Source organism: Macrotis lagotis, chromosome 5 (genome assembly GCF_037893015.1).
Source record: "Macrotis lagotis isolate mMagLag1 chromosome 5, bilby.v1.9.chrom.fasta, whole genome shotgun sequence".
Lineage (NCBI taxonomy): Eukaryota > Metazoa > Chordata > Mammalia > Peramelemorphia > Peramelidae > Macrotis > Macrotis lagotis.
Window position 1 is genome coordinate 228,736,742 of NC_133662.1, and position 26,343 is coordinate 228,763,084.

The following is a 26,343-nucleotide window of genomic DNA, read 5'->3' on the forward strand; positions in this document are numbered from 1 at the left end:
CTGAAATAGCAGCACATTTGTTTCTAGAGCCACACCTGCTCCTATAGGTGTATGATCAGAAGCACTGACATTCAACATCTAACATACGAATTATTGGTTAAAATTGTTTTTACCTATTGACAAAAATAATAACCAACTTCCCTCGGTTAATGCCAGAAATATATGTCTTAGTAATTAATGAGTTCAATTATTCCATGGGTTCAATTATCATCTTGATGCAGATGACTCCTAGATCTGAAATGATGGGAACCTTGAAGGGTAATGACCATACCATGCTAGGTATTCATGGAAGTGAAAAGGAAATCTGGACATAGTCTTAGATGCACCCAAAGTTTGGGGAAAGCTGGTTTTTCAAAGAATTCAGAGGAAAATTAGAATTTCTATTCTATTATTATAATTTTACTAAAATGCTTCAGAAAAGGCCAGTCCAACTATGCTCAACTTTTAAAATTTTTCTCTTATGTCTTTCTTTCCTGTACCATGGTTTTCTTTCTTTTCTCTTAGTCCTAATTCCTCATATACAAAATGACTAATATGTAAATATTTTAAACACAAATGTACACGTACAACTTTTACCAGACTGTTCACCATTGAGGGGAGGGGTGTGTTGGGAAGGGAGGATGATAGAAAAATGAATAGCTAATAAATGTGCAAGTGGATGAATGTTGAAAAACTTTCATAAACTATAATTGGAAAAATAAAATCTCAATAAAAAAATTTTTAAAGGAAAAAAATGAAAAAATGGAAACAAGGAAAGGTCAATCCAGGAGAGATAGGAAATGCTCAAGAATTATATTTTGACGACACAAAAAGAACCAATTCCAATGAAGAAGAAAAATGGAATTTGTCTGAAAGAATAATATCAATGCAAAAGGAACCCACCACCCAATTTAGATTTAAAAAAAGAAATGTACTTGGGCAGCTAGGTAGCTAGGACCTGAGTTCAAATCTAGCCTCAGACCCTTAATAATTACCTAACTGTGTGACCTTGGGCAAGTCACTTGACCATTGCCTTGCCAAAAAAAAAAATGAAAGAACCATATTGAAGAAGACAGAAGCAAAGCACCTAACAGAAGATGAATGTGAGAGGATGCCATGTTCCTGTAAAATAGCGACAGGAGGCACAGTGGATAGGACAGGGACCCTGGAATCAGGAGGACCTGAGTTCAAATGTGACTTTAGATACTTGCTAGGTGTGTGACCCTGGCTAAGTCACTTAACTCTGATTGTCTCCATCCCCTCCAAAAAAAGCTTATTATCAGGAATGTTAAAACTCTGAATGAAGTCAAGTTGTCAAGGAAGAATAAGGCCAGCAAACAAATTTTTAAAGCTTTTTTTGGTGAAGAAAAATAAAGATCAAAGAAGGGACAGGACCATTGCTTGGGAAGGATGAGACAATGATAACTGACCACAGAAAGAAAGAAGAAAAGTTGTTTAATTTTTTCTTTCTCTATAAAGGAGTTTGACCTTTAAACTGAAAAAAAAAAAACTGGCTAATAGGTTGTTGCTATCCAAAATAAGTAGGGAGATTGATTGCAAGAGAGAGCCTAACTTCCCTCTATGAATTCAAATGGCCTGGTCCAGATGTACTGCATTCTGAAAGGATTGGCAGATGGAGCTGCTGAGTCAGAGTAAGTAATAAAGATCACGGAAAACAGGAGAAGTGCCACAAAGTTGAAGAAAGGCACATTTTGTGTCGATTTTCAAAAAAAAAAGGAAAGAGAAGAAAGAATGCAAACTATAAACTAGAGACCTTGACTTTATTTCCAGAGAAAATTGCAGAGCAAACCATTAAAGGGATGGCTGGCAAACATCTAGAAAGGGAAACAGTAACTGACAAGAGATATCAATGTCATGCCAGACTAAGTTCATCTCTTTTTTGACATGATTAGTGGATGAAGCTGGAATTTATCTAGATTTTAGCAAAATTTATACTATTCTAGAGAAGACTGAAAAATAAATATAACCTAGACAAACAAGAGAGTTTATATGTGACCCTATATGAGGAAATCTATTGTTCACTTCTCAATTTAAAGAGAAAAAAAATATTTATGCTATGCTAAAAATAAAATAACTTTAAGAAATGAGCAGCTAGGTGGTGCTATTGCGTAGAGAGGGCTGGGCCTGGAGTCAGGACAACTCATCTCCCTGAGTTCAAATGTGACCTCAGATACATACTAGCTAAGGGACCCTGGCCAAGTCACTTAACTCTATTTGTCTCAGTTTCCCCATCCATAAAATGAGCTGGAGAAGAAAATGACAAAACACTCCTGTGTCTTTACCAAGTCAAATGGCTCCATAAAGAATTGGAGATGACTAAAAACTGACTGAACAACAAAAAATAAGATTCTCATTATCTTTAATTCATATTTATTGTGTATACTTTCTTGTCACAATAATGTCTGATGTATAGATCTCTACTCCATTTGATCAAGTCCTGCACTATTAATTTCCTCATAAGATCTGCATATATCTGACTGATTTTCAGTTTCAATAATCCAGAGTCAATGGCCAGATCCAAATCTACAGCTCCCACTACCAACGTATTATTATATATTCTATAATCTCTCGCCCTCTATGGTTGGCTGGGGGTGCCATAGTTAATAGAGTGCTGAGACTGGAGACCAACTCATCTCCCTCAGTTCAAATCTAGCCTCAGACACTTAGTAGCTGTGTAACCTTGGGCAAGTCACTTAATCCTGTTTGCCTCAGTTTCCTCATCTGTCAAAATGAACTGGAGAAGGAGATGGCAAAAGCACTCCAGTATCTTTGCCAAGAAAATGCCAAATGGGTCAGAAAGAGTGGGACATGACTGAAAAAAACAAATATTGAGCCAGATGCTGGCACATTGTTAGGAGTTTTTCAAATCTGCCATCTCTGGCTGACTGAAAAATCAAGTATCTGTTCTCAAAAGGCATAATGATGTCAGTAACAATAGCAGTGCAGTTTTTGTGATCAAGAAAGACTCGACTAGCAATAATAGAATCAGATAATCCAGGGCTAGTTAGATGAGTGGACTCAAAGAGTCATTGTTAATGGTTCAGTATCAATATAGGAATTTTCCAGTGGAGAATCCTATACTCTAGTATTTTTATCAATGACTTGGGTAAAGGGATATATGACATGCTCATTAAATTTGCTAATGATACAAGCTGAGAATACCTAACACCTAAGGAGACAGTTGGGATCCAAAAGTGAATTGGATTGAATCTGATAAGGTGAAATTCAATAGTGAGCTTTATAAGATTATATACAAAAATAACTTTTACCAATATAAGTTGGCAAAGGAATGGATGGGCAAGCAGTTCTGAAAAATATCTAGTTTAATATTGGATGGCAGTGATCTTGGGACATATTAAGAGATATATTTATTAAGAAATATTCCAGGAATAGGGAGTTGATATTCTACTACTATATTGTGGCTTCTTCAGACATCATCTGAAGAATTGTGCTCAGTTTTAGCCCATTGTAAACCAGGAAGACAGTGACAAATTGGAGGGCATCCAGAAAAAAGGTAGTCAAAATGGTAGAGGGCCGACTGCAGACTGCATGACAAACCCAGCAAGGTTTAGAATGGAGAAAAGAAGACTGGTCACAAGAGGGAAGAGGGAGCAATTATGCTGGTTATTTTCAAACATGTGAATGAAAGAGGAACTAGACTGTGAGTTTGTATGGGGGGAAGGAGGTGATCAGAGTTAAGTGACTGGCCCAGGGTTATATAGTCATCAAGGTAGGATTTGAACTCAGAGCCTTCTGACCCTAGATCTGGAGTTCTAGCTACTGTGCCACCTAGGGGCCCCCTGGAAGAACTCAATTTATTCTGTTTTACCATAGAGGACAGAAAAAGAAGCCGTTTTAACTAGTGTCACCTCCTAAGCTTCTGGAGGGCGAGAGATGTCTTTTGCCTCTTTTTATATATCTCCAATACGTGGAACACAGTAGATACTTTACTGATTGTGATTGTATGAGTGTGAGTGTTGTACACATATTCATTCCCCTGATGGAAGGCGAGTTCTGTAAGGGCAGGAATGAATTTCTGTCTTTGTACCCTCAGAACTGGGCAGCTAGGTGGCGCAGTAGGCAAAGCACTGACCTTTGGAGTTAGGAAGAGTTCAACTATGTGCCCGGACTAGCTGTGTCACCCTGCGCAAGTCACTTAACCCTGATTGCTTCAGTTCCTTATTTATAAAATGAGTCAGAAAAGGAAATGTCAAACCACTTCATTTCTTTGCCAGGAAAACCCCAAAGGGGTCAAGAAAAGTCAGACACAACTGAACACAACCATCCCCAGAGTCTAGGACACAGTAATTACTTAAATGCTTTTTGATTAATAAATTGAACTTTCTCTTTTCTTCCTTCCTTCCTTCCTTTTTTTTTTCTTCCTTTCCATCCTTAGTTGCGGGTGCTTAGCCCAAAGGAATGTAAACTTTGATGGCTGAAACCTGATATCTTGGGGTTTACCACCCTAGAATTCTCAGGCTGTCTATGATTGGCCAATGATAGATCCCAGGTCAAGCCCTGCTTGGTTATTCTGTGGGTTCTGATTGGCTGAGTGAAAGTAAAAGGCAACAGTTTCTGTTTCACACAGAAAACTTGAGGATCTTCTTCTTCCAGACAGAACTTTCTGATCATCAGAAGTCCCATTTGCACACACGCATGTTAAATTGTTCTTTTACCATTTATTTGGAGTAAAATAAAGTCAACTTAATACAGACCCAGTGTCTTTTCTCCCTCAGCTACACTTGGAAGGAAGACGGTCCAGATTAGCAGTTCTTACAGGCTTTCTGTAATGCTATTTTCTTTTGTAATTCTATGTATTTTATTTTATGTATTTAAAAGTATGATCCTGAAATCCTTGGACTTCGTCAGAATGTTAAAGGGATTCATGACACAAAAGAGGACAAGAATCAGATGAAGAAATACTTAATCCATTGTTTCTTAGGTTTATTTCTCCTGAAATAAGATTCACAAATCCAAAGTCAGTGCTGAGTAGCATTCTGAAGGTTGTTACCATTCAGTCCTTTCCTTGTCAATACAATGAACTGTACATGTCCCTTAATATTTGAACATTCTAAAGTTTAAAATATTATTTTAAATATTTAAATATATTATATATATGTGTGTGACCCTGTGCAAGTCACTTAACCCTGATTGCTTCTTAAATCAAGACAATTTAAAATAATTTTGTCAAACATTTTCTTCTTCCAAATTTCCATTTTTACCCATTGGTCCCTATGTGATTTAACATGAGGAGCCTTTGAAAGTTTCCCTGGCCATAGAGATCTCCTCATTGGCCACAAAGACGATTGACATTTCACTATTAAAACTGAATTAGCTTAGCTCTAAGATCCCTTCTAGCTCTAAAATGTTATAATTTTTAAATAATTCTTTGGGAAAAGACTGGTATTCCCTGTTAAAATAGTAATATTCTTAGTCTTTTTTTTAAGTTTTTGCAAGGCAATGGGGTTAAGCCCACACAGCTAGGTAATTATTAAGTGCCTGAGGCTGGATTTGAACTCAGGTCCTCCTGACTCCAGGGCTAGTGCTCTATTCCACTATGCTACCTGGATGTCCCAATAGACATCTTTTTTAAAGTAAATGACATTGTTCCTGCCATTGAAGAGTTTACCCTCTTACTGGAAAGATAATAAAATTCAACACTTACAAAGGCTCAACATGAACATTATTTTTCTGTATCAGTTGTATGTCCAGGTGATGAGTTCTGTGCTTGTTAGGAACAGAAGCACCTAGGAGCTAGTTAAACATTTTACATTAGTATCTGAATCTTCACAACAACCCTGGGAGATAGGTGCTATTACTGTTTTCATTTTACAATTGAGGAAACTGAGGCAAAGATGAAGTGACTTGTCTAGGGTCACACAGCTGGTATCTGAGTTCAAAAAACTCCAGTCTTCCCGACTCTAGGCCTAGCGTGAACTGAACCACCTAGTTCTCTACTGAGGAGGCTTCCGTTGGGAGATTGCTTGAGCTCTGGAGTTCCAACATGTAAAAGGGCTCAAGCTAATGGGGTGTCTGCACTATGGGTGGGCCCCCGGTTGAGGGGTGCTATCCACACTGCCAAAGAAGGGTGAAGCAATCCAGGCTAAAAACAGAGCAGGTCAAATCTTCCACACTCAGCAGCAATTAAATAAATAGGAGCAATGAGTGACTGGTGCACCTTCAGTCCCGGATGAGACCTGGCCTCCCTTCCACACCAAAAAATTAGGTAAAATTTGAATAGAAATTAGTGGAAAAAGAATGAATGACATTCACGGAGATGGTAAAAAAAAAAAAAGTAGTTCAGTTTGGTAGAACCGAAACATAAAACAAATGCTGGCACCGAAACCTCCCGCTATGGATACAAAATATGCACTCAGTGAAACAGTGAAATTCAATAATTAATATATTCTGCTATGGCTTTATGGGGGTTTAAAGCCATTCTTAATGTGTTGTGGCATCTTAATAAAGGTGTTGGGAATTAAGAATTGTGGAATCCCTGATTTAGAAGTGGAACAGTCCTGTAAGGAAAGGGAATCCAACCCTTTCATTTTATAGGAAAAAATTGCTGAGAGCTGTTGGGCCGTGGTGGGATTGGGGAGATGCAAAGTACAGAGGGGGCGTCAGAGAGGAATGGGGCAGAATGGGGAAAGGGGAGGAAAAGGGGGGAGAAGAGGAAAAAGGAGGGGAGGGGAGAGGAGAGGAATAGAAGGGGGAGGGGAAGGGAAGGGGAGAGGGAAGAGACAGGGTAGAGAGGATGGAAATGAGGGGGGAGGAGGAGGAGGGAGGAGGGGGAGAGAAGAGAATAAGAGAAGAGGGTCCCTGAAAGAGGAAAAAGGACAGGCGGGGAAAGGAGAGGCATGGAAGGGAGAGGGGAAAGGGAAAGGGAGAGAGGAGAGACGCAAAGTGGAGAGGAAGGAGCTGAGTGAGGAGGGAGGTAAGGGGACGGCAGAGGAGGGAGGAGGCGAGAGAAAGGAACGGGCCCGCCCCACGAGGGCAGAGGAAGTGAGGGGAGAGGAGAGGGCTAGGAGGGAGAGGGGAAGGGAAGGGAGAGTGGAGAGATACAAAGTAGCCAGGAGGAAGATGGGGGAGGAAGGGGACGGGAGGGGAGGACAGGACCTGTCCCGGGGGGAACGGGAGGGGAGGGGAGGGGAGAGTGAGCTGTGGAGAGCAGGGGGTGAGTGAGGAGGAAGAGGAGGAGGAGACAAAAGAGGAGAGGGTCCCGGGCCTCTCCGGGGGGAGAGGGGAGACACAAAGTAGGGGAGGAGGAGGAGGGGCCAGAGCCGCGAGCGGCCCCTCCGCAGGCTCCCGGGCTCCCCCCGGGGCTCCCCCGTCTCCCCACGCTCCCCCACGGGCTCGGCGCACCCGGGCCCCAGTCCCCCCGCGCCCCCCGGCTGGGCTGCCCTCGGGGGTCTCGGCCGGGCCAGCCCCGGCGGCTGCGGGGAGCGGGGGGCCGCGGCGCCCCGGGGGCCCCGTCCCGTCCATCCGTGGAGAGGAAGCGCGGGGGGCCGTCCGAGGGCGCGGGCCGGGGGGCGGGCCGGCGGGGGGCGGGCCGGGGGCGGGCCGGGGCGGGGGCGCAGCGGCCGGAGCCGGGCTCGGGGGCCGCGCCGGAGCGGCCGCAGAGGAGCCGCGCGGGGGCCGGAGCGCCGAGGGGCCGCGGAGCCGCGCAGGTACGACCCCCGCCCGCGCCCCGGCCCGCGCCCCCCGCCCGCGCCCCGGCCGGCCCCGCGCGGAGCTCTGGCTCGGGGCGGGGGGCAGGTGGCTGCGACCCGGGCGGGGGCTCAGACCCCCGAGGGTGGGCGCCGCGGGCGGCATCCCTGCCCAGGCTGCGGTTGGAGGGGAGAGGGAGCAAAGGGGGGTCAAGAAAAGCGGACATGAAAACGCCCCCCCCAACACGTTTCCCCGTCCCCAGCTCTCCCCAAAGCCCGGGAGGACGTCCAGCGGGGAGGTGACCCCGCTCCCAGGTTCTGGTTTGCTCCTTCATCTCCAGCAGCCTGGGCAGGGGAGGGGGTGTGGCCAGCTCAGGCCCGTTGGGGTGGTCACCAGCTGCTGGAGCCCGGGAACCTCTGCTGACCTCCGCTGACCCCAGGTTGGGCAGAGAGGTGCCCGGTGCCTGGCCGGGCCGGGCCTGAGGGGAATAAAGAGGGTTTGACAGGACTACAGGCTGCCTCTATATCTGTCTCGGTCCCTTCCAGCCAGTGGGGGGGGGTCGGCCCCCTGCCCAGCTGTGTTGGGGAGGGTGGGGCCGGGGACTTTTCCAGAGAGGGAGCCAGGGCCTGGCCCAAGCCCCAGGAGCTCACGTCACCCCCACCCCCTGGCCCCCACTTCTCTTGGGAACAGCCAGAGCCAAAAGGAGCTAGGAATGGGATTATGTGTACTGAGCAGAGACCTGGGGAGTCATCTGGGTAGACCTGGGGTGGCAGGGAAACAGCCACAAAGAGGTCTGGGGGACAGATAGAGAAATCGGAAGCAGATGGTAATTTCTCCTCCTCAGGTAAGGGCTCTTTATCTCTTCCCCTAAGGGAGGAAAGGGCTAGAAGCAGAGAAATGGCAATTTATTGTGAAAGTATGCAACCCTCTCTCATCCACCCTCCTTGGAACCCCAGCATGGCCCCCTGCCCCATAGGCGTTGTTGCTGACCTCAGCAGGGCCAGCCCAACCCCTGGGGAAAGGGGGAAGGGGCTGCCAGGCCCCAGGCAGAGATGACCCCAGCCAGTTCTGGTCTGACCAGTCATTTCCCTCCCTCACATTTTCAAGTCAATGGGTAATTTCAGGGAGGGACAGTGAAGCTGAGCACAGACCCTTTTTTTGCACCTCCATCCAAAATCTCTTTCATTCTTTCTCTAACCCCATGGTTGGCCCATCTCTGTTTTGGTCCCTTGGACTCCTCTCCCGGGTGCTTCTTAGCTCCAACAGAAACAACTTTTTTTTTCCTGGAAAGCAGAACTGGGAACAGGGGTGGGGGCCCAGGGCTCAGAGCCTAGGCAAAGGAAGAAGGTAGGGAGCAAGAAAAAGAAGTAATAGATCTTAGACTTCACCAGAACTCATGTTGGTCCAAACAGGATCAGGACTAGATTTCCTTACTTTCCAAAAAAAAGGGGGAGCCAAAGGCACTTTGGCCCTCAGGATTTCTCATGGCAGCACCTAGCCTGTTCTCACAGCTGGACAAATTGATGAGAGACTGAGCCTAGACAAGTGCTCCTCCTGGATTGCCTCGACTGGCCATTCCCATCCAGCTAGAGAAATCTGCTGCTGCTTTTTAAACCTTTAGTTGATTTACAGTTGGAACTGGAGGAAAGAAAAAAGACACGGGCTCTCCTCTCTTAGAACCTGTAGGCCAAAGAGAAAAAAGCAAACCAAAGGCTATGAAAGTGGGAGATCAACGGAGAAGATGAATACCCTCTCCTGGCACCCACTGAGGTGGGTATGTAGAATGTGGCCAGGAAGCAAGAAGAATCCTCATGGTCAGAACTTGGAGAGAAATACCAGAAACCAGGGATTAGGAAAGGGAGATTAATCAGAGTAGTGAGGGATTTGGTGGGGGGGGGGGGGGAAGGAAAAAGAGATGCCTGGGAAAGCCAGGATAATGGGGGTAAAGTCCTCTAACCTTCAGCTACACGGAGGGGAAAAGAGAAGACTGTCCTGATCTCAAGGGACCAGAGAAGAGGAGAGGATATTAGGTCCTGTTTTTTTGCCAACAAGCCAGCATGTTTTAGCACTAGGGTTATGTCCTAACTTCTGCCCTCCACCTTGAACACTTTTATCGAAGGACATAACCTCTTGTCCAGGGAAAAGGCGGGGGTAATCTTTATTTATAACCACCTTCCTTTCAGGTCTTTCTTCAAAACCTACTAAACCCTCCAGATTTCTGAGTGGTGTGTTATCTCCAGATTCTTGAGGCTGGGGAGATTAAGGAGAACAATGGAGAAATGGGCAAGCAGGTAAGAGGTGAAAATGGGAAGGGAAGTACAGGAGGAGAAAACAAGACAATGGAAAGGGCAGAAGAATGGGTTAAGAACCCCTTCTGTTTTGGGAAGCCCCAAGACCAGATGTAGTGGGCCAGGCTTTGTATGAGCTGTCCCATAAGTCTTAGCACAGTCTTAAGCTTTCATAAAGTTTAAGTTTGATAGTTATTAAAGCTTAAAACTTCACTGAGATATCTGAGATGGCCTGGATGAGAAAGATTGTGACCTCAATTCTAACTACTGACTTTACTCCCCTACTCTGCCTCTGGCTCCTCAGACTAAGACTGCCTCTCATGCTGTTCCTGCTCCTTCCTCAACTCAGCCTAGACCAGAAGGTCAGTGAAGGGGTTGCAAGGTTTTGCTTCCTCTCCCGTCTTTCTAGAACCTTCTCTCCCAAATCATTTCCTAGAGCCTTTGCCCCAGATTACTCTTTCCTTCCTCATCTAACCCCCCAAACCCTTCCCTTTCTCCCCCTTCCCATGTTTGTTAGTCCAGTCCTCCTCGATCTGTCTCTTTTTTTTCCCAAATAGGTGTCCCCTCGCCAGTCACGGCAAGCACCTCCCGAGGAAAGTAAAAGCTCTGAGGGTGTCTGGGGTTCCTGGGGTCCATGGGCCCTTTGTTCTCAACCCTGTGGGCTTGGGATCCAACGCCGGAGCCGAGTCTGCCAGTCATCCACCTCTTTACTCCAAACTGGGTTGCCTCTACCACCCAGACCACCTCGACATCCAGAGCCCTTGCCTGCTCGATCCCGGAATGTCAGACCCCAACCCCCCAGGGAGACCCTTCCCCTTTACAAGCCAGAGCCAAGGGGGAGGAGCGGACCTCGAGGAGGCCCCCAATCCCAAGGAGGACAAGAAGAGGCTCGAGAGACTTCAGCTTCAAGGAGGTAAGGGAAATGAGGTTGGAATCAGATGGGATATATATACCTCAGCAGAGAGATAAGATTTGGAGCTCAATAGGCCAGCCTTGGAGCAATGGAGACTAGGAGACAGGATCAGGAAATGAGGCTGATTACAAGAGTAGGCCGTGGAGGAGGGCAATTCAGGATTTTAGCTATATGGCAGAAGTAGCAGAACCACAACCCTGTAACTATACCAATTTCCTAGGTCTCGGGTTCGAGATCCCATCAAACCAGGAATGTTTGGCTATGGGAGAGTTCCCTTCGCTCTGCCCCTACATCGGAACCGGAGGCACCCACACAGACTGCCCCAAAAGGAATTCCTCAGTGATGAGGCTTCTCAGACTCTATTTTCAGAGGGTGAGCCCCTCCAAGACTCCAAAACAGAGGATTTCCATGCATTCAATGTCAAGACAGAACAACCTGCTAACACTCAGCTCCCCCAAATCCAGATCTCTTCTACAGAACTGCCCCCTCTGGAAGAACTTTACAGTCCCCAAAGTCCTGGGACAGAAGTGCCCTCTGCTACTAAGTCTCTGGGGGCACAGACACCCCCAAAGACAACCAGCTCCAAAGCAAAGTCCACCCCCACCCCATCCCCCAGAACAGGCAGTTCCTTTAATCAGGTCCACCCACAGAGACCACATCATTTCCCACAAGTGGGTCTGGAATGGAAAAGATCCCCCCCTCCCTTCTCCTCCACCTCCCGGGGCCAGGGCCAAAGCCAAGGTCATCAGAGAAGGAGAGAGCAGTGGGCTCCCAGAAATGCACATCGACAGGTTGTCGAAACCCCCCCTCAGCGTTCAGAGAGCTGGCTGCCCTTACTTAGCTCTGGCCCCAATTCGGGTCCCCTCTGGAGCATATTTGCCCCCAGTGCTTCTGCCCTGGACTGTCCCGGAGAGAATGAGCAACTGAGAGCCTGCATCCAGAAGGTGAGCTTTGCCTCGAACCCCAGGCCCGAGGCCTCCAGACGCCTTCCTAGCTTGTTTGCATAGAAACCCAAGCTGTGCTCCAATAATTTGGGGAAAATTGTCCTGGCAACGGGTGAGGGGCGTGACTGGTATCTGAGGTCCCAATTTATCTACTCGAGTACTGAGGCTGGAAAACCCTAGTGTCTCCATCCTTTGTACCCCTCTGCTTTCTCAGCCTCCTCCCTGGATCTTTGTCAGGAGGCCGAAGGGCATGCTCGCTTGGTTTCTGATTCCTTCTTCCCTCCTCCATCCCAAGCCTCGGCTGCTACCCTCCTATTGTTTTTTCTTAGCCCTAACGATCCTGTGTTTCCCCCACCCTCAGCCATGTCCCCCTGAACAGCCGGATCCACGGGCCCTGCAGTGTGCCGCCTTTGATCCTCAGGAATTTATGGGCCGACTCTACCAGTGGGAGCCCTTCACCGAGGGTGAGCACTGAAACCCAGGACCCCGAGGCCGAGGAGGCTGCACATTGACAGCTTTCTTCTACCCCTGAATATCTCTGGTCTATGAATTCCCCTGATCTCTCTCCTGTCTCAGTTTTCCTTCTTTAGTTTCTGCTTTGAGGGATTATAAACCCATATGAGATAGTCCTCTTCCCTAAAGGACAGGCAAAGGGGATCCCCTTTCCCTGAATTCCTCCATTTCCGCCTTTCCCTCCCCAACAGGCAGACTGGGCTGTTTACATAGGCTGAGTGGCTGGGGGCAGGAGGGGAGGTAGGGTATATATAGATGGCTCTTTGTGCTTCAGAGGTTCCTGCCAGGATCTAGGAGGGAAAGAAGGCAGGCATGTGTGTATGTGGGGGGGGGGGGGTGGAGGCTGGGTTTCTGTGATGCCGAATTTTCTCAAAAAAGCCAAAGCAACCAGAAAGTAATGGAACCATGCTGAAGGAAAACAGCCCCCCACAACTGAGCAGTTTTGTTGTCCCCTCTGGCTAGATCAGCTGTGTCCAGACGTGGAATAAATGTAACCTGAGAAAATAGGCATGGCAAGGGGAATCTCAGTTCAGGGCTTGCTTTGTAGACCCCAAATGTCCTCAGGTAACCTCAGCGGCTCTCAGCATTTCGTTTGAGTGTTTCTAAAGAGTCCAAATTCATTTCTAGGCTTATTTGACCATAAGTAAAGCCAAGTGCTCCAGATATGACCTCAAATGACCGTGATTAATCTCAGGTGACCACCCCTTTTCAAAGCTCCTTTATTGGTCCCTCTGACCTAATTCTTTGACAAACTTTAAATGATTCTCCCAAATTCAGAATCACTTTCTTTTCTTTTTAGCTAGTTTCTCTGATCCATAATGATGTAGGTATACCTTCATAGATTCTCTGCTAACTTAGGCAAACCCTTGTTGACCCCATGATGAGTCTATCTATCTCTCAACGATGTTTCCCCTCATCCTATCCCAGTCCAGAGTTCCCAACGCTGCGAGCTGAACTGCCGACCTCGTGGCTTCCGATTTTATGTCCGTCACACAGAGAAAGTCCAAGATGGCACGCCATGCCAACCTGGAGCCCCAGACATCTGTGTGGCTGGACGGTGTCTGGTAAGGAATTCTTAGCCCAGGTCTAGGGTGGAGTGAGGGGAGAAGAAGCAGGGTCTAAGGACATCCCAAGGTCCTAACACCATACATATTCATACACTGAGGCAGCCAGGTCTGAGATTGCAGAGAGGAAGGCTGTAGGTAGAACTGGAGAGATGAGGATCCCCAAGAGAAGGGTGTCATTTTCACGGGAGACCAAAGGAGCTACAAAAGTGAAGGTTCCCCTATCTACTCCGGAGAAGATTGGAATGCAGAGAGCTACTGGGTTCTCATGGATGCAGACTGAGGAGAGAGAGAGAGAGACAGACAGACAGACAGAAAGAGACAGAGAGATAGAGAGTGGGGGTGGGCATAGCCCTCATGACTCACTTATGTATCTCCTTCCCTTCTCAGAGCCCTGGCTGTGATGGCATTCTTGGCTCTGGCAGACGCCCAGATGGTTGTGGTGTCTGTGGGGGAGATAACTCCACTTGCCATTTTGTTTCGGGGAACTTCACAGACCGAGGGGGTCTTCTGGGCTATCATAAGATCCTGCTAATACCAGCTGGGGCCTCTCAGTTACAAATTGCTCAGCTTCGACCCAGCTCCAACTACCTTGGTGAGAATTCTTCGCCCACCCCCTCGTCTTCATTGTCCATACTTCTCTAAATTTTTGCATTGTTCCTCCCTACACATCCATTTCTACATGACTGAAGAAGCAGTGGAGGTTGGGTGGGGTGGGAGGGTGAAGTGAGAAGCATGGTCTGACCTCAAAAAGTCAGAATGGAAATAATTTTGGGGAAATTAACCTTTATATGAGTAGGGAAGTGAAATATAGGAAGAATAAAATGACCTCCCTTCTTTTTACTCCTCCAACAGCACTTCGTGGTCCTGGGGGCAAGTCCATCATTAATGGAAACTGGGCGGTTGACCCCCCTGGAACCTATACTGCTGGGGGCACTATCTTCCAGTATAATCGGCCCCCCAGGGAGGAAGGGAGGGGAGAGAGTCTGACAGCTGAAGGCCCCACGACACAGCCCGTGGATGTCTATGTAAGTAGGCACTAAAGGGGGCTGACGATCGCAAGGAAGAAGCAAGGAGTTTAGGGCCTGCAGAAAAGGGTCTTTTTGTGCATGGGGAGGAAGTGAAACAGAATCACTCTTAACAGTTACTCTCTCTTTTACAACCCCCAGATGATTTTTCAAGAGGAAAACCCTGGTGTCTCCTACCAATACCTCATCTCTTTACCTTCTCCAAATCTTGGAGACCCCACCCTAGACCCTCCTATTCCCCAACACCAGTCTGGTGAGGGCGTGAAGCCCTGGGGAGAAGAAAAAAATAGATGGGGGAGGAGGCAGAGAGGAGAGATTTCAGGGCAGCCAATAGAACGACCAGATCATCACATGCCGACTCAGTTTCCCCCAGAGGGTCTAAAACTGGAACCTCCGGCACCTCCCCGATTAGCTCGGACCCCAGGAACTCTTCAGCGTCAGATCCGGATTCCCCCTCTGCCCGCCCCACCCCACCCCAGACCTCCCCTGGCATCCTCAGCGGGATACTGGAAACGAACAGGATATTCAGAGTGCTCAGCATCCTGTGGAAAAGGTGAGATCTCCATCCCACAATCCTCAGCCCCAAACCCCACACCACCCCCATCCTTGGCTTTTCCAACTCTGAAACATGCTCCCAGCTCCCTCTGACATGCTTTCTTAAACTCACTGAGCCAAGCCCCGATACATCCCTGAAACCCAATCCATGGGATCCTAGTGAAACCATTCTTGCCTCCGTGTGTAAAGTTTGAAGGTTATCTAATCATCCCCTTCCCTTGTTCCTTGTCCAGGTGTCTGGCGCCCAGTTTTCCACTGTGTGTCCCGTGATTCTGGAGAGGAACTGGATGAAGAAAGCTGTGTCCTAGGTGCCCGACCACCCACCCCACCAGAGCCATGTCACGGCCCTCCGTGTCCTCCTTAGTGAGTATCCAGGGCACTAACGACAGACACAAGCTCCTAATCTCACCTGGACTCTTCATGGATCAGGGGTCCCCGAGGCAGGAAGAGATCAGGACTCTTGGGGCTACATAAAGGGGGAAGAGGAAACATGAGCTGAGTCCTCTTTCTTCACTTCCACAAAAAAGCAAAATGATACCAAGACTCCAAACTCCTGGAGAGTCTCAGTCTCCCTCGTCCCCCAGGTCTCCTGCTCCACTGTGTCTGACTCTGCCCTCCCCTTGTCTTCCATGTCTTTGCCATTCCTCTTCTACCTGTGTCCTCCCATGTCAACCTCCATAGCTGGGAGGCAGGTGAATGGACCTCTTGTAGCCGCTCCTGTGGCTCAGGCACCCAACACCGCCAGCTGCGATGTCGCCAAGAGTTTGGTGGGGGTGGCTCTTCAGTGCCCCTGGAGCGCTGCAGTCATCTCCCACGGCCCAACGTCACCCAGACTTGCCAGCTGAGGCTCTGTGGCCACTGGGAAGTGCGTTCTGCCTGGAGCCAGGTGAGCCAGGGATGAGTGAAGGGGAGCAGACAGCCTGTAGTGGGGGAGCCCGATGGATTGGAGGCCTGAGGGGTCATCTCATCTGGAGAATCCTGGATCTCTTCATTGATGAGCTTCCCTGTGTTTGCTAGTGCTCCGTTCGGTGTGGTCGAGGCCAGCGGAGCCGGCAAGTGAGATGTGTGGGGAACCATGGTGACGAAGTAAGTGAGCGGGAATGCACTTCGGGGCCTCCACGGCCCCCCAGCAGAGAGGCTTGCAACATGGGGCCCTGTACCATGGCCTGGTTCCACAGTGACTGGAGCTCCAAGGTAGAGTAAATGCAAATCCAGGATGGCCCAAATGGCTCTAAAATCTCTAAATTCAGTTTTTCAGACTTTTTAAAAATCTCTCCAAATTCAGAACCCTGACTCCAAGATTCCTTGGCAGTTTTTGCAATTTGGCACATTTAAATCAGATTAAGGTCAACAGATGGCCTTAATCTGTCCAAAAACCAGACTCTTCCTTCTTCTCTAGTAGTCTGCCATCCAGGTCCTTTTCACCCAGCCTTGCCTTACTTCCCAACAGTGCTCAGCTGAATGTGGGACAGGAATTCAGAGGCGGTCTGTCATCTGCTTGGGGAGTGGCGAAGAAGAGGAAGGGCTGGGGGGCAAAGGAAGAAGCTGCCCCACAGGGAGCCGCCCCCCTGATATGCGGGCCTGCAGTTTGGGGCCCTGTGAGCCAAGCTGGCAGTGGTACATGGGGCCCTGGGGTGAGGTGAGGAGGGCAGCGGGGGAAATGGGGTGGCACGATGGGAGTGGTGACCAAAAGCTCACCGGTGGTGATCCTGGGGTTGAAATAAAGGCAGGCTCTCATCTTCTGGGGGTCTCAGTGTTCTGCAGAGTGTGGCTCCGGGACACAGCGGAGAGATGTCATCTGTGTGACCAAACTGGGAACTGAATTCAATGTGACTTCTCCTGGTAACTGCACCCATCTGCCTAGACCCCCTACCCTGCAACCTTGCAAGGGGGATGGCTGCCAAGACCGATGGTTCTCCACCCCCTGGAGTACTGTGAGTGACCCTACCTCCTCCCCCACCCCCGTTACTGGCCCTTATTTTCTTATGAAGAAGCAATAAACCCGATTTCCACTCTTGCAGTCTCCTTGGTTCTCTGGGAATCCCCAGGCCCTAGAACCCTGCCCCCCCAAGATCTTTACTCCTTCAGCTTCTGTCTTTTCCCTCTTTCCTCTTCAAGTAGGGAAAGGGCAAGGCCCCCTCCTCCAGACTCTCCCTTCCTAATGTCCCAGGGTTCTGTCTCTCTTCCTTAGAAAGATGGGTGGGCAGCTGTGGAGTGATGGGAGGAAATGTAGGAGGAGAGGCCTCAATTCTTCATTCTCTCTACCAACCCCCTTGCTCCAGTGCTCAAGGACATGTCTGGGGGGCGTCCAAATGAGGGAGGTCCAGTGTCTGAGTGCCAACCAGACTCTTAGCACTCGATGCCCCCTTAACCTTCGGCCTTCCAGGAAAAGACCATGTAACAATCAACCCTGTACTCAGCACCCAGGTAAGCCAGAATGGGCGGGGGGGTGTTTGTCCTTTATTTTCCAAGACCAGGACATCGGGGAGGCGATGCCACGACAAGTCCATGAATTGCATTTGAGTGAGGGGGGCCGTGCCAGGTCACCAGTCTCACTTTCTCCTCCAGAGCCATCTGAGTCCAGTGGTCAGAGAGGAATCAGGAGATGGTCCCGGAAGGGAGGCCATGGGGTTAAGTGACTTGCCCAAGGTCACAGAGCTAGTCAGTCAAGTGTCTGAGGTCCGATTTGAACCCCGTCCTCCTGAATCCAAGGCCAGGGCTCTATCCACGCACCACTGAGCTGCCCCACTTACCTGGGGGGGGCGAGGGGAGGAAGGGAGCAGGCGCAGGAGAGGGCAGGGCAGCGCATCTCCGGAGGGCGGCATCCCAGGAGCCTCCCCTGACCCGCCCGTCCCTGTTCCCTAGATGACCACTGCCAGGACAACTCCCCGCACTGCCCCCTGGTGGTCCAGGCTCGCCTCTGCGTCTACCCCTACTACACAGCCACCTGCTGCCGCTCCTGTGCCCACATCCAGGACAGGGCACCCCCGGAGCCCGCTTGAGAGGAGCCCCAAGTGGCCCTTCCAGTCACTGCCCGCCGCCCCGCGGACGCCCTCCCCTCCGTGCCCGCCGCCCCGCCTCGTGGGACGCTCAGGGACGCCAGCCCCGTGCGGGCGGCCGCGTGGGGGCCCGGCCTCCCCCCGGCCCGGGCCCCTAGGCTGACCCGGCCCGCGCTGGCCGCGCCGCTGCCCTGTGCCCCGACTGCCCGGGACGCCGGGCCTGGCGCGGCCGCTCCGAGGAGGGAGCGGGGGGCCGGGCTGGCGGAGACACGCGGGAGCCGCGGGCCCCGGGGGCTCCGGCCCCAGGACTAATTTATTTCTTATTAAAGACGACTGTGAGACTCGGAGCAGGCGCCTCGTGTCCTGGCGGGGCCGTCGTGGGGCGCCGCGGGGGGCTGCGGGGGGCTGCGGGCGGGGCGCCCACCTGGCGCGCAGACACCGGCCGGGCCCGGGGCCGCCGCCCGCCACCAGGGGGCGCCGCGCCCTCCCCCCCGGGCCCGGGGCCGCCCGGGCTCCCGGCCATTAGAGCCCAAGTCCGCGCTGCCCGGGCCCGTGGCGGGGCTGAAACGCGCGAGGCGCCGGCGGCCCGGCCCGGCCCAGCGGGGAGCCCGCGCGGGCCGGAGCGGGACCTGGGCGCGGGGGCGGCCGGGCCGGGCCGGGGACGCGGTGTCCTGCCAAAGGCGCATTCCTCGGCCGGCCCCGCCCCGCCCCGCCCCTTCCTCTCGCAAGGTACAGTTGGGGGGATGGGGAGAAGCCTGAGGCCCCGGCCCTGGGACCCCGGCCCTGCCGAGCCCAGGGGGAGCCGCCCCCGCCTGCGTCCGAGGGGCGCCGGGGGAGCCTGGGCCGGGCTCGGAGCGGCCTCCACCTGCCCCCCAGGCCCCGGCTAGGAGGAGGGGAGGAACTAAGGGAGGGCCGAGGACGGGCCGGGGCTGAAGGGCCCCCGCAGGCACAGGAGCAATTCCCGGAGGCGGGGCGAGGCCGGGGGGCGGGGCCGGGCTGCGGGGGCCGGGCTGCGGGGGCCGGGCTGCGGGGCCGGGCTGCGGGGGGGGGCGGGGCCGGGCTGCGGGGGGGGCGGGGGGGGGGGCCGGGCTGCGGGGGGGGGGCGGGAGGCGGGGCCGGGCTGCGGGGGGGCGGGGCCGGGCTGCGGGGGGGGGGGGGGGGCGGGGGCCGGGCTGCGGGGGGGGGCGGGAGGCGGGGCCGGGCTGCGGGCCCCTCCCGGCCGATTCCTGGAAGAGCGGGGCGGGGCGCCCGCGCCGCGCCTTCTGAGGCTGTTGCTGGGCAGGCTTGGCCCGGCCTCGCTCCGGGGAGCCAATCCCGAGCGGGGAGAAGCGCCGCAGCCCCGCCCAGGGCCCCGCCCCGGTTCGCCCGCCCCACTGGACTCCGCGAGGGGAAGGGCTGGGCCAGGCGCGCACGCACACACAGGCACACGCACACACAGGCACGCACACACATGCCCCCCCACACACACGCACACACAGGCACGCACACACATGCCCACACACACACAAGCACACGCACACACATGCCCGCACACACAGCCACACGCATACACAGCCACATGCCCGCACGCACACACAGCCACACGCACACACACACAGGCACACGCACACACGCACGCCCATGCACGCACACGTCACTTTGTGAGCTAGGATGCCTATGGGGCCTCTGGTCACGGAGGGTCAAGGGTCAAGGGTGCGGCAGCGCCCTCGGAACTCTCAGACCACCTGAAGGCCATCCTCACTTCCTTTGGACTTGGGGGAGGGGAGGGGAGGAGAGCCCGGGCCCAGACGTCACCCCAGGGAGCTGGGGGGCTGCCTTGGAAGCTGCCCTGGGGGCCGCCTGATGGGCCAGGCCGAGCCCAGCCCTGGGGCTGGGTGTTCACTCCCCAGCTGGCCAGGAGCACTTCCGCTGTGTCCCCCGGGGAGGAGGGGTGTCGGGGTGAGGCTGGAGGAGCCCAACTGGGCAAGGATTCCCGTTCCCCGCCCCCCACAGGGTAAACACCCAGCTGGGCAGGGGCCTTGGGGCTAAACTTAGCTTCCGGGGGAACCCCCCAGCCCCTGGGCACCCCAGGAGAGCAGGTGGCCACAGCTGGAGGGGGGAGGGGAGCTACTCAAGGCCTACCCATAACCTTACTCACATCTGATCTCTTCCCCAATCACCAGAAACAAAACTACAACAAAAAGCACCTTCCAGGGGCTGCTCCAGCTCCCTCAGTTTCAGCCAGCCCGGCCAGAAGGGGTTTGTTTACACACAAAATATCCAGGGCTGGGGGGTCTGGGTCTACCTGAATCAGAAGAAAGAGCGAGATCAACGTGGGTGGGAGAATAAAGGGCAGAATCTGAACCCAAGCTGTAAGTGGAAGCTCCGTTTCCCCCCTCCCCTCCCCAGATCAGCTTTCACTTCTCTTTCCTCCCCCAACTAGTTTTACTAGTCACTGATACTTCTCCATTTAGCAGCACTGGAAAGGGCAAACTAAGACGGGGCAAATATGCTGGGGACCCTCCCTCTCGGCCCATCCAGGAGAAGTTCCCCAGATTGAAAGGGGTTTGGAGAGGAGCTCTACTGCTGCTCCCCCCGGGTGCTGCTCCCTTTGAAAGTGGGGAGGAGGAGGTCAAAGAGTGAAGTGAAGGAGTAGGGGGGGAGGGGAGGTAATCTGTCCTTGGCAGGTGGTGAGAAGTGTTTTTTGTTTGTTTTTTCTTTTAAATAAAGCACCCTTTCCAGAGAGATCACTTCCAGGAACCGGAGAGATTTGGTCAAGCACCTGAATCTGAGTGTCAGTACGAGAAAGAGCTGAGGTTAAATTCAAAAACTATATATTTAGGATGAGCAAGCAGCCTGCTTCCAAGTCCCAAGCCTCTTTAGCCTTGGAGGAGTGAGAAGACCACAAAAGAGGGAAGGGAGGGCAAGAATTTCCAATGAAGTCACAGTGAGACCTGACGGCAGCTGCTAACAGAAAGGATGAACCAGCACTCCAGCCAGAGCCCCAGCAGGGGGAAGGGGCTGAAGGCAGGCTGGCAGTCTGCCTGGACTAGAGAAACTGGCCTGGAGAAGAAGCCTCAGAAGTTTGAGGAATGCTGGGATGACTTCTGGGGGGTCTACCCAAAGGGAAGCCTCTAACAAAGCCCACAGTCTGTACCCGCCAAGGCCCCATACCAACCCATGGTCTGAGAGATGGCGCTCTTTGTTTCCTTGGGTTGAGGCTCAGTTTCAAACACAGAGTCTAGGGACAAACTAGGTCTCTGAGGGCCTGTTTCCAGTCTCAGCTGGTTGGGTGAGGAGGGAATGTTCCCAGGCATATCACTTGTCTTTTCAAAGAAGATGTTATTCCCAGACTTTCTGGGCAGACAGGAAGGTTTCAGGGATAATCTGCCCCAGGCCTAGCCATCCTTCTTCCCTCTTTTCATCTCTGGTTTGTAGCCTACTCATTGCCTGCCACTTTTATCACATAATGAACTCCCTTTTTCACTCTGGAGGTAGACAAGGGCATTGAGCCAGGAACCCCAGCCCCTTGCCAGACCCAGCTCTGCCTCTAGGACTCCACTCATTCTACAAAGGGGCTCCAGATGGCAAAGAATCTATAGCAACAACACAGAGCCTTCTTTGGTCAAGATGTTTTTCCATCTGGCTGAACTTCTGATCTACCTGGCTATGAAAGTCTCATTTGTCCCCACTCTAGTTACAGAAATGACTGCCATTCAATTCAAATGTTAATATTAATTAAGCACCTACTACACAGGAGGCACTTCGGGCAAAATTTTAAGAGTACAGAGAAAGAACATATACTTCGGTATTGAGGAATTTACAAAGTAGGTAGAGAGAAGGACATATACATAAATAGCTAATGAAGTTTTGGAATAAGTGCAAAGGAGAAGTGAGGCAAAGGGCTATGAGAAATCTGAGGAAGGAAAGATCATTTTCATGGGTAAATGGGAGAAGGGGGTAAAGGTTTTACCAAGTAGATGAAAAAGCAACCCAGGTTGCACTTTGAAGAAAGGGCTTCGATGAATTTTTGTCTTTTTTTTTTGTTTGGTTTTTGCAAGACCATGGGGTTAAATGGGGCGTGACCAAAGTCACACCACTAAGTAATTTTTAAGTGTCTGAAGTCAAATTTGAATTCAGATCCTCCTGACTCCACTGATGGTGCTCTATCCACTGCACCACCTAGCTGTCCTGTCCTTCATTTTTGAAGACCATCATCACATCAGGGAGGTGATGCCATAACAAGTAACATGAATTGGATTTAAGTGAGGGGGATGCTGTACTAAGTCACCTGTCTCACTTTTCTCCTCCAGAGCCATCTGGGTCCAGGGTCCAGATATGAAACAGGACGACTAGAGATGGCCCTAGATGCAAGGCATTCAGGATTAAATTACTTGCCCAAGGTCACACAGCTAGTAAGAATCAAGTGTCTGAGTCCTCCTGACTCTAAGGCTAGTTCTCTATCCATTGCCTGTGGATACAGGTAGTGTTAGCCAAAGGTACGGAGAATTGAAAGGGTAGTATGACTGGTCCAATTTGACTAAAGAGTGGTATAAGGCTCGAAAGGCAAATGGACTAGTGTAAGGAGAGTCTCAAATAATAAAATCAAGAGTTTATTATTTAGTTAACTGATAGCAGGGAACCACTGAGGATTTTTTCATGAAGAAGTGTTATATAGAATATGATGGCATTAAAAGATTACTTGGAGCAACAGTGTGAAGAGTGAATCACACCAATGAGGAAATTAAACCCAAAGAAGTTATCACTTGTCCAATGCCACCCAGGTAGTAACAAAGCTGGAATTTGAACCCAGATCTCCAGATTCAGTGAACCTTCCACTGGACCACACCTTCAGACTAGATGTGGATCATACCAGAGGCCAGACCAGGGAGGAGGCTGCTACCAGTGAGTAGTCTACAGGAGAAAAGAGAAGGGCCTGCATTGAAGTGATTTTGGAAGTGGCAAGAGAGATAGATGTGAGAAGAATTGTACGAATAAAAACTTAAATAGTTGGACTTAGTACCTTTAGGGAAGGAGATAAGAAAAAAGGAAGTATAAAGTATTTGGGAGTAAGGGACAATTTTTATAGGTAATATAAATTTAGTTCTAGAGTGTTGAATCTATCTAGCAGAGACCTGAAAAGAACTATATGAAGCTCTGGGGAAGTTGAAAATGGTAGTCATCTCTCCAGACAGAATACTGAATCCATTAGAATGGGTATATGGGCCAAAGGAAAGTGTTGAGAGAAAAGAAGACCAATAACAGATCTTTGGGGAATACCCATTTTAAAAAGAAAGAAGAGGATAAAGAGCCAAAGAAGGTCAGATAGCAGAACCTGTGATTTCTCCTAGGAGACAAATATACTCCTGATGCCTAAACCAGGAAAGGAAAGGAAAGGAAAGAACTAAAACCCAATATTATTAGTATCTATTCAAAAATTGTCTAAATCTTGGCCAAAAAAAAAAGATCTTGTTCTTGTTCAGCATGTCCTACTCTTTATGACTGATAGACCATAACACAGAAATACTATCCATGGAGTTTTTCTTGGCGAAGATTCTGGAATGATTTGTAGGTGGCATAGTGGATAAAGCACCGGCCTTGGAGTCAGGAGTACCTGGGTTCAAATTGGGTCTCAGACACTTAATAATTACCTAGCTGTGTGGCCTTGGGCAAGCCACTTAACCCCATTTGCCTTGCAAAAACCTAAAAAAAAAGTATATTAAGGCAGAGAAAGATTGACTTGTCCAGGGTCACATAGTTAGTAAATACTTGAGATTGAATTTGAACTCAGGACTTCCTTACTCCAGGACTAGCATTCTATCCACTGAGCCATTTAGCTGCTACCCCCCCCCCCAAAAAAAAGCCCTAGCAATTATCCCAAAAATTATTCACTGTGATCAAGCTAGATTTATGCCAGGGAGACAAGAATGGTACAACAACAGGAAATTATTAACAGAATCACACTTAAAAACAAAAACATCCAATATGCCATAATTATATTAATAGATGCAAGTACAGTGTGAGAGAAACCAAGGGTGTAGAGTCGAAGTAATGTCATTATCAAATGCTGCAGAGAGATCAAGGAGGATGAGGACAGAAGACAAGGTCAATCAGTAAATAAGTATTAAGTTCTAAGCAAACCTGTACTATGTCAAGGGCTGGGTATACAAAAAAGGCAAAAGCAAGTCAGGGCCCACAGGGAGCTCCCAATCTAAGGAGGGTAGGGACAAAAAAACAACCTATGCATAAATTATATATATACATATATATATATATATATATATATGTATATGTATATACATATATATGTAGAATAAATAGGAAATAAGACAGGAAAAACCCTAAAATTAAGAGGGGTTAAGAAAGGCTTCATAAAGAAAGTGGGATTTTAGTTGGGATCTGAAGGAAGTGAGGGAAGCCAGGAAGCAAAGATGAGAAGGGAGAGCATTCCATGCATGGAAGACCACCAGAGAAAATGACTGAGTCAAGTCTCATGGGAGGAACAACATGGAGGCCAGTGTTCGGGGAGTCAGATGCAAAAAAACTGGAAAGGATGGGGCTGGGTAGGTTATGAATACCAAAGGGAGGATTTTGTAGTTGATACTGGAGGTGAGAAAGAGCCTCTGGTGCTTCTTGAGTTAGGGGTCGAGGGGATGATAAGTGGTCAGACTTCTGTTTTAAAAAAACTAAAGAAGCTGAATGGCAGATGAACTGGAATGGGGAAGGACCTAGAGGAAGTAGAGCCACCAAGAGGCTCTAGCAATAGTTCAGAGGGGTGACTGTATCAAAGGAAAGAAGGGGTGTATTCCAGAGATGCTGCAAAGATGAAATCCACAGATTGGTGACAGATTGGACATGGGAAGGAGGGGGAAGGTAGCTAGAGACAGGGAGCAATCAAGAATGACCCTTGGAGTCTGGAGGACTAGGAGTATGGTAATACCCTCCAAAGTAATATAGAAGGGGGAGGGTTTCAGGGTAAGATAGTGAATTCACTGATGGATATGTTAAGTTTAAGACATCCAGCAGATGTCCAGTTCAAGATGTCTGCAAGGCAATTGGAGATATATGACTGTAGGCCAGAAGAAATGTTAGGGCAGGATTGGAGAATCGTTAGTACAGAGATGGTGATTCAACCCAAGAGAGCTGATAAGATCCAGTGAAGCATTCTAGAGGGAGAAGAGGAGAGGGTCCAGGACAGAAGTCTGTGGAAACCTCAAAGTTAGGAGACTGGACTTGTGTGAATATCCAGGTAAGTAGAATGAGGAGTAGCCTGATAGGCAGAAGGAGAACTAGGAGAGAGTGGTGTGCCAAAAATCTAGAGAGGAGAGAATCAAAGAGGGTGATCAACATAGTCAAAGGCAACAGAGAGGTCAGGAATTAATCAATAAACATTTCCTGAGAACCTATTATGTAACAGTTACTGGGTAAGTGCTGGAGATGCATAAAGAGGAAAAAGACAGTCCCTGCCCTCAAGGAGTTTCCCTTCTAATGGGGAGACAAGCAAACCAAATGAACAAACAAGCTACCCACAGGATATAGGAAATAATATACAAAGGGGAGTCACTAGTTGGTGGGTTGGTTGGTTGATTCTTTTCCTTCATTATGGAAGACCAAAACAACATCACCACTGGCAAGGCACTAGAATTTAGAGGAGTTGGGAAAGACTTCTTGTAGACGATAGGATTTGTAGTTGTGACTTAAAGGAAGCCAGTGGGTTGAAATGTGGGGAGGAAGCATGCCAAGCATGGGGGCCAAGCCAGAAAGATTGCCCCAAGCTAAAAGATGGCAGTGGCCTGTTTCTAGAACAGCCAGGAGACCAGTGTCCCAAGATCAAGGAGTAAGATGTAAGAAGACTGGAAAGGCAGGAGGGGATTGGTATTTGATCCTGGGAGGCAATGGGAAGCCACCCATTGAGAAGAGGGATAACAGTTAGATTGGGGAGACACTTGAAGTAGGCAGACCCACTAGTAACCTACTAGTATAAGCATGAAATGGTGAGGACCTGGATTGACATTAATTTTAGAAAATCAATAACTTTGGAAAGAACAGTTTCAGTAGAATAATAAGGTTAGAAGCTGGATCAGATAGACCAACAGCCCTGAAGTCAGGAAGACCTGAGTTCAAATCCAACCTTAGACACTTAATAATTGCCTGGCTGTGTGACCTTGGGCAAGCCACTTAAACCCATTGCCTTAAATAAAATAAAAACAAAAGAAGAAGCTGGCTCAGAGAGGGTTAAGAAGAGAGTGAGAGAAAAGGAAGTGGAGTCCTCTTACAGACTATCAGAGAGTCAGTCTTATTGACTGACTTATTGATTGTCCTTCAGCTGGTTTATAAGCTTCCTATACTTCCTGTTAGGCTCTCTCTGTATGATTTATGCGTAGGAAAGTAATGGCCAAGGACGACCCTTCAC

General features: G+C 49.9%; 1 protein-coding gene across 6 annotated transcripts; it reads left to right on the forward strand.

Annotated features, from left to right (window-relative positions):
* Positions 1-7,580: 7,580 nt before the first annotated feature.
* ADAMTSL4 (ADAMTS like 4) lies at positions 7,581-18,277 on the forward strand. Of its 6 annotated transcripts, none has more exons than XM_074188730.1 (17): positions 7,581-7,667; positions 9,325-9,417; positions 9,831-9,938; positions 10,240-10,297; positions 10,493-10,848; positions 11,069-11,792; positions 12,154-12,256; positions 13,233-13,369; positions 13,760-13,964; positions 14,225-14,397; positions 14,539-14,950; positions 15,186-15,315; positions 15,634-15,838; positions 15,970-16,146; positions 16,403-16,591; positions 16,707-16,886; positions 17,235-17,775. In XM_074188730.1, the coding sequence occupies exons 3-17, from the start codon at positions 9,919-9,921 to the stop codon at positions 17,589-17,591; spliced, it is 3,426 nt and encodes a 1,141-aa protein (XP_074044831.1). In that variant the 5' UTR covers positions 7,581-7,667; positions 9,325-9,417; positions 9,831-9,918; the 3' UTR covers positions 17,592-17,775. The 6 variants fall into 6 exon arrangements, with proteins under 6 accessions (XP_074044831.1, XP_074044832.1, XP_074044834.1 ...); XM_074188731.1 differs by lacking the exon at positions 7,581-7,667 and adding an exon at positions 7,809-8,491; XM_074188733.1 differs by lacking the exon at positions 7,581-7,667 and adding an exon at positions 17,818-18,277 and having other exon boundaries at positions 7,810-9,417; positions 17,235-17,379.
* The last annotated feature ends 8,066 nt before the right edge of the window (positions 18,278-26,343 follow it).

What these genes read in the sequence shown, in the direction of transcription:
- ADAMTSL4 (XM_074188729.1), top strand. Translation starts at nt 10,163, where the DNA reads ATGGCCTGGATGAGAAAGATTGTGACCTCAATTCTAACTACTGACTTT. An exon ending in GTGGGAGCCCTTCACCGAGG is followed by an intron (nt 12,257 to 13,232) that starts GTGAGCACTGAA and finishes ATCCTATCCCAG; the next exon opens with TCCAGAGTTCCCAACGCTGC. An exon ending in CACAGCCCGTGGATGTCTAT is followed by an intron (nt 14,398 to 14,538) that starts GTAAGTAGGCAC and finishes TACAACCCCCAG; the next exon opens with ATGATTTTTCAAGAGGAAAA.